The sequence below is a fragment of the Pinus tabuliformis genome, chromosome 5_2 (genome assembly GCF_031772625.1).
Source record: "Pinus tabuliformis cultivar Carrire ecotype Pingquan chromosome 5_2, CPIR1, whole genome shotgun sequence".
In the NCBI taxonomy this organism is placed as follows: Eukaryota; Viridiplantae; Streptophyta; class Pinopsida; order Pinales; family Pinaceae; genus Pinus; species Pinus tabuliformis.
In genome coordinates, this window is record NC_142306.1 from 984,943,059 (window position 1) to 984,955,954 (window position 12,896).

Sequence of the window (12,896 nt, forward strand, 5' to 3'; positions counted from 1 at the left end):
TTCTGGTCGACCTTGACAATTTGTCCATAATCAAAATAAATTCATAACTTCATTTGTACATGTTGAATCAGATGATCTTTAGATCAATCCTACACCTCTCGAAGAGAGGAATCCAAGAAAAATATCAGCTGTCATAAAGAAGATAACCCATGTGGAGTTTGGCCCTAGTTGCCAATTTTAACATTTACAGAGTGAGGGGCCCGGGCTTAAATACAGCCCTAAGTGCCTCTTGGTGAATGGGCATGATCTTTGAACATGCCCTATGCTCTAATTAAACTAATAATTTACAGAATAATTAACTTTTATATAACAATATATGATTTATGAATGCACATAACAATTCTTAAATGTCCTAACATATATATATATATATATATATATATATATCGTGTTTCCCCGTTTCCAAAATTTGGGGGAGTCACGTTTCGTACCCATACCCGTTTCCCCGTATTGTGCAACTTCGTTTGACATCAAAATAGTATCATCTATACATCAAAAGGTGAAAAACAAGAAAACAAATGAATATTTCTAAAGCTCATCAACTTCTAGACACATAAGAATAATTATTCCAAGCAAGACCTCTATATACAGATTCACTTTATCACCAAACTACCTGACCAACATAGTTTAAAATTGAAATATAATAACTGCAGCAGTGCAGCTTTTATGATGGTTATGAATTACCGTTTTGCCTTACATGTAAAATAGGAACCCATCCCTTTCTTGGTGAATGGGCATGATCAAAGATCATGCCCTATGCTCTAATTAAACTAATAATTTACAGAATAATTAATTTTTATATAACAATATATGATTTATGATTGCACATAACAATTCTTAAATGTCCTAACATATATATATATATATATATCATGTTTCCCCGTTTCCAAAATTTGGGGCAGTCACGTTTCGTACCCGTACCCGTTTCCCCGTATTGTGCAACTTAGTTTGACATCAAAATAGTATCATCTATACATCAAAAGGTGAAAAACAACAAAACAAATACATATTTCTAAAGCTCATCAACTTCTAGACACATAAGAATAATTATTCCAAGCACAACCTCTATATACAGATTCACTTTATCACCAAACTACCTGACCAACATAGTTTAAAATTGAAATATAATGACTGCAGCAGTGCAGCTTTTATGATGGTTATGAATAACCGTTCTGCCTTACATGTAAAATAGGAACCCATCCCTGGGATTCCCCCACCCAGAGTATGCGGGGACAGCTAATGGATGTCCTCTTTTGACTAGGATGGCTTCAAGAATGAGGGCACTAGCGACATCCCCAACTCAGGGATCCCCTGCCAGAATCAGGGACATCTGGGCATCCCTTGGCCTGCTGGACCCTAACAGGAACCAAAACAGGCCTCTATCATACTTGTTTGGGCACATACTCAGAAGAGGATGGCCCTTCTGGACCAACTTGGAAAATGAATGAAAAAACAATTAAAAAACAGCAGAAAATGAAGAGGGAAAAAAAAATACTTAACTCTAAGCTCAACCATAGAAAAATTCCTCCCCGGCATTTTATAAACCATTTGACATGTTTGAACTCTGGAAGCAAGAACAGAGTTGCAGTTGGTCTACTAAGCACATAAACAAACAAACAAGCTATATGTATTAATATGTACCCATTATTTGAGCATTCATATGAGTCAATTTCGATCTGTGGATACTGTTATATTGGAGATTCAATAATGTGCAGTGGAGACTTGAAGCGGACAGCCAGTTTGGAGAATGTGATATTTTAGGCATTTTTCCATTTTGGACCATGTATTTTCTCACTTGTATTAGATAGATTAGCATCTTAGGTTTTAGTGTTTTATATTACTATTTAAGGAATCATTAATGGAATGTATGATGTACCATCCTTAATTTTTAAAATCTACTGGTAGTTTTTCAGGGCGTTTCGACTATTTTACTATTTCTTAGATTTTTTTAGAATCTATATATTTCGTTGATCTTTTTGTCATCCCCTATAAATTTGGAAGGTAACATCCAGCTGTACCGGTAACTCATCCCAATCCCATCCTGGAAATTCATGCCTGACTAAAATGTTCCACCTATTCTTATGTAGCCTTAACGCTATTAAATAAGGCAATTTAAGGACTTAATCCCACATTTTTTCTTAATAAATAACCTTAAGTCCCTCTTTGAATTATGATAAATGCAAATTCACTTGAATATCTGAGACTTACAAGCTAAATGGGGGCATTAAAGTCTATATTAGTGTTGAAAATTTGGGTAGCTATGGTCGGTATTTTCATTGACAAATGATGGAGAAAAATTCAAATTTTGTGTTTGACCAAGTTGGCTCACATGTGTGAAAAGACACCTCCTAATTCACATATAAATAAGGCATCATTGGAGCTCATTTGGACACACCTCACATACATCATTCGATCTGAAAATTACAGAGACATCACATGTGCAAGGAAGTCAAAGGAGCCTTTCTTTTCTGTGTTGACCAGCACATCTTTCTCTGTTTGACTTTCATTGACTTTGGCTGTTTAGCATTTGGTTTGACCAAACTTTTTGATTGTTGGAAGAGACTGAAAATTGCAGAAATATGTTGACCTTATTTGACTGAAGTTTCGTCGCTGTTCTGGCTTGTTGACTTGGGTTTACTGTAGGCTTTGACTGGAGCGTTGACCAAAAGTTTGACTGGTTCGTTGACTAGTTTTACTGAGGCAAATTTCAGGACCAAAATTCGGCCCCTCTGTTGCAGACTGTAATTTTGACCAGCATTGACCAGATTCTCTCTCCTTCAACTGATTTGACTTGGATATTGTTGAGGTCAGATTTTGGTATCTTGTTGGAATATTCTGATGTACTATGATGAACAAAATTTCTCTCTCATAAGGAAAGATTGGTTGGGTTTTGCCCTTGTGGATTTTGCCCTGGCTATGAGCATAATTTTGGTGTCTCTTGTCTATTGTTCTACCATCTACTGTGATCTATATTGCTCTATTGATGAATGTATATGGTTGAAGTTTTTCATGTATAGCTGCTTAATGATTGGAATACTAAAAGAAGACTGATTATATCATTAGAAGTAGTTATCAATTGTGAAAAACTATACTAGTCTTGACTTCACTAGTAAAATGAACAATTAGATAACTTAAACTTCCTAAATATTCAACTCAGTTACTTTACAGATGAAAGATACAATATCCATTAAGGCTTCTTTTGGTACAAAATCAAACGTCTTTCTTATGTACATGATTAACACTTCTCCAAGCTCCAGTGGAATTTTCTAGGTACAAAATTTCTATGAACTCCTGCATATTAACAAGCTTGAAGCAACTGACTAGTCAGACAACAAAAGCATGCAACACAAACAAACCTCAGGTGATATGGCACGATGAATTAGTCGTGCATTATTGTGAAGAAATCCCAGTGATTCTGCTAACTGCAGCAAACCATGCTTTATTTCCAACTGTCCCATCTCCTGTAAAAAAACATGAGAACCAAATTAGCCACATAATCAGGTAACCTGTGGAAGATTTAAACTAAAATAAGGAAGCATCTGAATGCAAAATATTTTGAACAAGAAAGGTAGTCCATCTATGACATTAAAAAGGCTTTTATGGGGTTATCATAATGCTTTGACACTGTATACACAGACATGATCATCATCAAACAACTGGCACGGAAACATTCCATGATTAAATCCTTTTCAACATGCCAAATGGATCTAATGTGTTTATTATGTTATCGTCATTGTAAAATAGTTTCTGCCAAAAAAGATGACTAGTATATTACAAAATTTAATCTTCAGCTACACTCGCTGGGAAAGATTGAGTGTGTCCTGCAGCACTTAGGGCTTGTCTCAATGTCAGCCTCTTGCTGTTCAAAATCCCCATTACACATTAAAACATTAATATAGTGATCCTGGATAGGTCTGTTGCAGGTTCATCTGATTATTTTTCGGGGTCACTTTGGAAGCCATACAGTTACATACTTACAGTGTACAGTGTCTTAGACAATTCAAGGTAAAAGAATCCTTCAAAGTTTGGACTGAAGGCCACAAAGATCTCCGGTTAATCATCAAAGCCTCCTCTCACACCACCGCGGTTTTAAGACACTTGGATAATGTCACCTTATATCTTAGGAAAAAGCATTCCATGCTAAAACTTCCTTTTGAGTTCTTCTAACAGGTCTTCAACTGACTTTATTTAATTCATTTACAGCACTGGCAGACAAAACTTTGGATCGAGAGTTATAGTAGATTTCTAGCAGTTATCCAATTTTAAGTGGCTTTTTGCTTTCTTTAGCAATTTCTAGCAAGTCTAGAGCATTTAGACCCATGTCAATGATTGCAGCCCATGACTGCATTTCTGCTTCAGTCAAGTTTGGAACATTTCATGATATTGTTTTTACGTACTTCCCTCTTAAGAATTCACTTTAAAACATTTCACTTTCATTGAGAATTTTTGGCTTTTTCAGTTTTTTCTTGGCATATTTACATGGTTACATCTTCTCATAATTTAGAATGCTAACACAAAGTCTCATTACAATGCCTGTTATAAAATGGTGTATGCCAGGTTACCAAATTATAGCTAAATGAAAAGGATTGAGGATGAGCCCGAGGTAACCAAGTGAAATGATGGTGTTTAAAAACACCTTTAAACAATGAAGAGCAATGTCTGTCGAATGAGGCTAGAGCTTCACCAATAAACAGATTTAGGGTTTGCCCATAAAACCCCAAAAGGTGGAACCACAATAACACCTAAGTAGTTAACCATAACCGAAGGAGTGACAAACAGTCCCAGTGACCCAATAAACCCCTCAAATTGGGTTTACATTAAATATTCTAGCATCCTCCCTTGAACACAACTTGGAGGATCTCTGAAGGTGGCATTATTTCAGCACCACCTGTTAATGACAGCTACCTGCAATGAACATCATTACTGTAATATGATGTGCTTTCTTAAGCATATGATTCTTTCTTAAGCAATTTCTTGCAATTCTAGAGTATTTAGTCGCACAAAGTGCCATGGATATTCCACTCGACAAATTGTCACAATTTAGGAAATCCAAAATCTACAGTGTGAAGGTTTATTTCTCCTTAAATTTCTGGATTTGTTAATTATTGTTTATTGTGTATATATGCAAATTACAATTACGCAGAAAATAGAGAACATCAAAATAACACTCAAAAACCACAATTCACACAAGATATAACCTCAGAAAGCCTTTCAGGAGAAAATTCAGCTGGAATGTGAGGTTGCTCTGCTCTCTTTCTTTGAATGGAAAATGGATGCAAGTACAAAGAAGTAAGGCATGTGGCCCGTGGGCTGCTACAATGCACAAGCCCTCTCTGTTTGCTCTCTCCCTATCCCCTCTCGACTGCATTGGTCGTCTATGGAATAAAATGCAGTGAAATAGAATGGAACCCCTTTTCCTAGTGACCCGGTTATAACACAGCCTAAAAGCCTCCTATTGGTTAAGTTTGACTTCATAACTAGAGTTACAATATGGACTCTTCTAGAGTCTTCTTTGTCATAATCACATGACTAGACCCTTTTCCATGAATAATGTGTGTTGATGTGACATCCTCTCGAATCATGGTGGTCAAAACAGGAAGGTCAATTTTCAAGTGGTATAACTTTTGCATATGGACTTTGGTTGAGGCGATTTTTGCACCATTAGAAAGGTCAAGGTCTTTGTGTTTAGAATAGTGCAAAAAGGTGTTGATTTTAATGTACCTTGAACAAGTAGTTTCCTATGGGTTAGTCTCTACCTAGGGAAAAGTGTCCAAAATAATTATTTTCCTAAGTGTGACTTTACAAGTGAAAGGGACATTATAAGTGATAAAGTCAATGTTAAATTATAAAGTGAAAAGTGACTTTAGACATAAAGTACAATGTGGGTACTTTATTTAATGGGTGAGTTAAAAAATAGAAAGTGAGAATTAAATGCACATTTATTCTCATCCCTTGATCTAAATGAATCTGAACCATTAGATCTTAGAGTTGCCCAAAAATCATTTAGGGAAACAAAAAGGGGAAAAGAAAATAGAAACTGCATTCATTCTTCATGAGCAGATTGGAGAAAAGAGGCTGAGAGTTGGAGAAAAGTTCTAAAGGAGAAATTTGTTGCAGCAAGCTGAAGGAGTGATTTTTGGGCAAAGCTGGGCATGGAGATCAAGGCATAGAAGACAGCGGAAGGTACAATACAAACAGCATTGAATCCTGTGAGTTGCATGTCGTTCGAGAGAAATTTTTGAAAAAAAATCATACAATCCATACGGAGTCCGTACAATACAGTTCGTACAGTCGTATCCATAAGTACATATTTTCAGCTTCAATTGGGCACGGAAATCGAGGCAAAGTGGGCACGGTTTTCAAGGAGTTTTGGGCTGAAAATATAAGTTGTATTCTATTGTTTGTTTTGTCTGCAAATGTATTTTTCCTGAACTTGAAAGATAAATAAATTTGAAGAGCTCTCTAACATGTTTTCCCCAGAGAAGATCTAAGGGGTTCTAAGTTGACCAAAAATCTGTGCATTTTTATCTGTGTTGCTGGTCTCGTTATGTCCATATTTATTTTCAGCGTGTGTTGATAGTCCCTTGTATTTGAATCTAAAAATTTCATTTCCAGAATTCTATATGTTGAATGTATGTTTATGGAAAAGGGCATTTAACTGAATGGGAGTGACAAGCTGAAATTAAAACTGGATTGGGATTGTACGAAACTTTTTTTAGTCATCAAATTTCAACATGGTATCAGAGATACAGGCTGAAAAATGCAGTTTGAACAGCAGACAGTAGTTTGGGACAGCAAACATTGGTTTGGACAACAAACTATATTTTTGGACAGCAAACTCAGTTTGGATGGCAAACTGATATTTTGGACGGCAAGGTGAAATTTCACACAAACTGAACTTTTGGGACACCAAAGTGTGCTGGAAAGTTCATTTCTCCATTTTTTTGGTTTTGTAAAAAGGTCATGGCCATGTTCTTAAGGATAGAGGACAGACTGGATGGAATATCCAACTATGTTGTTTGGAATGATAGAATTCAGACAATGTTTGAGGAGGCAGCAGTTTGGGACATAGTGCGGCAAGTGGTTGTACCTCCTACTACTGCAGATGAACTTGCTGAATTCACAAAAAATAATGCAAAGGAAAAAAGGATTTTGATGGATAGTCTGAAGAATCATGTGGTTCCTTAGGTGAGAGGAAACACATATGCATATCAGATGTGGACAGCTCTAACCACTCTCTATCAGAGTACCAATGAGAGCAGGAAGATGGTACTCAAAGAACAATTGAAGAACATCAGGATGACAAAGGTTGAAAGTGTAGTTTATTATCTTGGCAGGGTCAAACAAGTACATGATGATTTGATTGCTATTGGTGAGGCAGTTGCACCCACAGGATTAGTCACGATTCTTGTAGCGGGACTTCCTAAGTCTTGGGAGGTCTTTGGAGATGTTGTTACCTCTAGGGAGAATCTTCCCAATTGGGACAAAATCTGGGATGATTGTGTGCAACATGAGATACGAAGACTGGCAATGGTGGGGTCAAGATAGTTGATGAGGAGGATGTAGTCTTGAAAGCCAGGGGGGAGAACAAAGGGAAGGCCAAGAAAGGGACCTCATCAGATGGGGCTAAGGGAAAGGAGAAGAAGAAGAAGAAAGATATGGATATGTCCAAAGTCAAATGTTGGACATATCAGAAGATGGGACACTATGTTGCTACGTGCCCTGAGAGGAATAACAAGGGGAAGAAAGGCACTGCAGCTTCAACAGAGGTGGAGCAGTTTGCTTCACAGTTTGGCCAAGACTTTGCATTTATTACTTCTACATCTAGTAGGAGTACATCATCCGATGTGTGGTACATAGGCAGCGGGGCTTCCCGCCATATGACAGGTGCACAGGAGTTCTTTTCAGAGCTTGCAGAGAGGGCACTTGATATTGAGATTGTATTGGGAGATGACCACATTGTGAGCGCTGTTGGTGTGGGGACTGTGACCTTTGAGAGGGAGTCTTTGCCTCCTTTGAAGGTCATGGATGTTTTGTATGTTCTGGGGATGAAGAAGAACTTGATTTCAGTGTCTGCTATGGAGGAGAAGGGGTTTGACATCACTTTCTCAAGAGGGTAGGTATTGATGCATCCCAGGGGAAACTATACAGGTGTTGATCTAGGTTGTCATTGATGTCAATATGGCATTGACCGGGATGGCAAATATTCTTGAGATGCCAGATGATGATGTCCATCAAGGAAGATGTCAAAGTCACTCATGAAGAAGTGGCAAGTACCAAGTACCAATCATGTACCTTGATGATCTAGAAGCTCTTGATAACTTATGTGGACTACCTTGATGATCTAGAAGCTCTTGATAACTTATGTGGACTACCTTGATGAATGACCACACTTGATGAAGGACTAGATGATGCCCTTACCTTTGATGGTCTTGATGATGGTGTGAAGCCAAAACCTTAAAGGTCCTTAACTCCGATGATCTTGATGATGGAAGACTACATGATGACATGATGTTGCATATGATTGATGACATATCACTGCACCATCTTAATGACATGGTGAATTGATGACATTGACGATGACATTATGACCCTATGATGAAGAAGGCAAACAATGAAGAAATCAAACTATGAAGAAGCCCAACACTCGAAGGCATTCTGCCCTACCTCCATTTCTGCACTAATAAATGACCAAGCACATTAAAAAATATTTTTTACTACCTTAGAGGCAGACTTTCTCTATGAGACCTTCACCATCCTTTAGAGCATATTTTTAGCTTTCCGGTGAGCCTTTACTTGCCCTGAAACTCCCAAAGGTTGATGAGAAAATGAAGTTTTAAGGTAAAAAATATGACATTGCAGGCTAGCCGACCTACACTTGTCATCCATGTCGGCCCACTTTATGAAGACATTTCCCTTCACTTTTATTAGCAAAAAACCACTATAAATACAGTGATCCGACTTCATTCTCAATCATCCTTCTCAGCCAGAATCACAGGAATAACAGGAACTCGTGAAAAAAGGAGGAGGAGCACAAAAAGTGAAGGAAATAGGGCAACGATTCTCTGTTTTGGGTTTGAATCTACAAGACAGCGTGGACTGTGGCATACTTTGACTGTGGTTGCTACAGCAGCCTTCTTTCAGCAGCTAGATTAGTGTTGTGATCAAACTCAGACCTGTATACTTCTATCACAGCAACTCTGATTGTGTTGATGGCTCACAGCAATACTTCAGAACCTCGTTTTTATGATGTGTCACAGTAGTACAGACCTACAGTGTTCAAACAATCTTCGGACCTGTAATAATTTCTGTGGAACTGTGGCATTACAGATCTGTGGAAGAAGTTCAGACTGTCCCAGTGGTAATCTAACTCAGATTTGGGTGGCTGTTTGAAGCTTGATCTGTGACAGATTCCATTACAGCTTGGACAGGGAAAAAGAACACTCATATACAAGCTCGGACTTGCACTAGCCTCAGAACTGTGGTATACCAGACCTGTGGACAAGGGCTTACAATTGCAGAATCTGAGGTGGAGGTCTTATTATAGACCTTCAGGGCCTGTGGACAAGTCAATAATTGACTTATGCTAAGCCTGGGTTGCTATACATAATTTAAGTCTTAGGGTTGATAATAGAAGTAATAACAAAGATCTTGTGAATTAGTCAGCTTGGATCTATTGTATTGAGAAGACTGATAAATGACATGATTATGGCATTCTTTGAAGCAACCTAGTAACAATGTTTTGGGAATTTTGAGGAAAGTATTTTGGGAGTCTTGAGAGAGATTTGAAGGCACCTTTGGAGCAAAATATATCAGAATAGAAGACCTTGGAGAAAATGTTTTGAAGAGTACCTTTAAGCTGCTCTTGGTGATCCTTGGAGAGTATATTGGGGTAGACTTTTGAAGACTTTTGTGCAGATCTGAAGCAGCTTGTTGGAAGACTTCATTGTATACCTGAAGTAGCTTGTTGAAAGATTTCTTAATAGACCTGGAGCACACTTGATCATCCTTCAAGCAAAATTGAAGAGTTGACAGTTTGTTAAGACAGTCTTAGAGTACACATCCTTCCTTGCCCTTGAAGCTGACTTTGAAGATTTGTGGAGATCCTTGAAGACCATGATGCACTAGCCATCATGAAGTGACTTGGAGAATCTGACCGGGTACCATGAAGGACAGCGGAGACACCTTCATGTGAAGATATCAAGGTTGTCATTGATAACATACCGTGAAGACTACAGTGAAGTTGAAGATTGATAGGGCTCAGTGAAGAAGATTTTGGGAGCCGTGAGTTACTACCAAACATATCTTGACGAAGTATTGCAGTGGGTTGGAGCCTCAAAAAGACAAGGTTGGTGCCTTGGAGGATAGGGTTGGAGCCCTAGAGGATCAGTGTCCTCAAGAAACCAAGTCGAAGCCTGTACCAGAGAAGGGTTGGTGCCCTAGGGGTTGGAGCCTCTAAACGCAAGGTTGGTGCCTTGAGAAGATAGGGTTGGTGCCCTAGAGGTCAGAGCCTCACAAAAGTCCAAGTTGGTGCTTGTCAATAGGTTGGAGTCTAGGTGATTGAAGATCGGTGTCTTCATCTAGGGTGGGAACCCTATATACATTGTACTTGATTTATTAAAGAAATTAATAAAAGCAATTACTCTTATTGTTCATTTTGTGTTTTAAATATAACTGATCTAACTGGTAAAAGTAACAATTGAGAAGAAATATTGATTCACCCCCCTCTCAGTATTCCAACAATTGGTATCATAGCCAGTACCTTCACCAAAGCCTAACAACTTGAAGGTTGATCATTAGAACACAAATGGCGAAGCTAAGGAAGAAAGTATCCAATCCTCCTAAAGATGTGTCTCCCTCAACAACCGAAATTGAAGTCAATCAATTTATGAAGGCTCCATTGTTCAATGGAAACTTTGATATATGGGAAGCAAGAATGAGGAATTTCTTAAAGACTCAAGGCATTGAAGTCTGGAAATCGGTGATTGTTGATAGCATGATGGATGGAGAATCCAAGAAACATAATACAAGAGCAATGAAAGCAACCTTGAATGGGCTACCTAATTCTATGAAGGCCAGTTTTGAAAAATGTTCGTCGGCAAAAGGCATATGGTATAAACTTCATGATCTTCACTCAAAAGGAGCATTGACAATGATCTCTAGTCAAGAAAATGATGGAAAACAAGAAGGAAATCCAAAGCCCATCAAGGAAGGTGAAGATAAGAGTGATAACATAAAGGCTAAGGAAGACCTAGAAGATGAAGAGAATGAAAAAGATTTTGAAGAAGATCTCCTCACTAAACTTATGGCTACCATGGAAGAGATTAACAATTTGAAAAAGGAAAATGAGGAACTTAAGAAGAAAGCGCAAGTTGGTAACTAAGAAAAGACAAGGAAGGAAGTTGACCTTGTCAAGCTTCAAGTACAAGAAAGAGATGAGGAACTCGCCAAGATTAAGGAAGAATTTCATCAAAACAAGAGAAAGCATCATGAAGAAGTCATATCCATGACAAATAAATTAGATAAGGCAAAGAAACGGGAATATACCTTGTCAAGCCACCTTGAACAAAGGCACAAAAGCTTGATCAAACTTGAAGCAGAGATTGGTCAATACAAGGAAGAGGTCTCCTCCCTTAGATTTCAACTAGAAGAAGCAAGGAAACAAGCACAAGGAGCTGAGAAGGTATTGGAAGCTTTGACACTCATAGAAGGACAAGTTGATGAAGCAGAAAGGGAGAGAAACACCATGATATGCCAACTAGAAGAAAAGGATGATGACATCACCAAGTTAAAATCAGAAATCACTTCTCTTAAGGCCCAATCGTGTGAAGCAACTAGTTATGAAAGATGAAGATTGTGAAAGGTTGAAAGGAGAAATTGTCTTTTTTGAAAAGGAAGTTGACTTGCTGAATAAGAACTTGAAAAGCTCTCAAACCCTAGATGACATCTTGAGTCATCACAGATCTCCTTTGATAAATCAGGTCTTGGCTATGCAGGTCAATCCTCAAGCAATAATGCTTCAAACAACAAGGATGTGAGGAAGCCTGGAAGAAATGTTGATGCTCCCAGCAAAGGCAAGAGTCAAGTTGACATTGGAAGAAATCCTACTCCAAGAAGAAATGTAGATGGTGTCAAGGATGCAAGAAGCAATGGTTATCATCAAAGGGTCCCAAGGCAAAAAGACTTAAAAAGTACATCAAGGAAACCTTCTTCTCCCAGGTACCAAAATATATTTCTTGGTTATTGCTATTCTTGTACAAACTTTGGGCACATGGCAAAAGATTGTAGGGCATATCACAAAGATAAATATAATGGTCCCCGTCAATCTCTGAGAAACAATTTTGCAAGAAGAAGTCATGAATTCTTATTCATGAACAACATAGAGTGCTTCAAGTGTCATAATATTGGACATATGTCACGTGATTGTAACTTGACTTGGGCCCTACACAAGGAAGAACCAATGGCGAGTTTACCAAGCACTTCTTTATAGAGTCCACTAGTACAGAGTTCACATGGCACTTCAACTGACACAAGCACACATGCCAGTACAAGTTCTTCGAGGACAGATGCTGGTACAGGCACACCAAGGTCAGTTGGCAGACCTTCAGGTTCACCAGACTGGGGGGCAGAGGATGAGGTTCCCTATGGGGAAGCTTCTTCAGGGAAGAGGAGGCCCAAGTGGCTTCAAGACACCTTGAAGGAAGCGGAGTTCGTTGGTCCTCCGAAGAGGGTGAATAGGGAGAGTGTTCCACCTAAGCGGTTTGCAGTGATGTAGCCAAGGCTACCAGCATTATTAACTCTGATCCTACTAGCTATGAGGAGGCTGCCAGCCAAGAGGTATGAAGAGAGGCTATGGTGGAGGAGTGTGCCTCTATCATTAAGAACAATGTCTGGGA

At 38.5% G+C, this 12,896-nt stretch overlaps 1 protein-coding gene across 1 annotated transcript in view; it reads right to left on the reverse strand.

The window, feature by feature from the left end:
- Positions 1 to 12,896, reverse strand: part of LOC149162600 (SCY1-like protein 2 B) — a 191,374-nt gene that overhangs the window by 139,365 nt on the left and 39,113 nt on the right. The window contains exon 2 of the mRNA XM_089435235.1: positions 3,357 to 3,461. Within this exon, the coding sequence (XP_089291361.1) occupies positions 3,357 to 3,461 (105 nt within the window). The remainder of the gene's footprint in view (positions 1 to 3,356; positions 3,462 to 12,896) is intronic.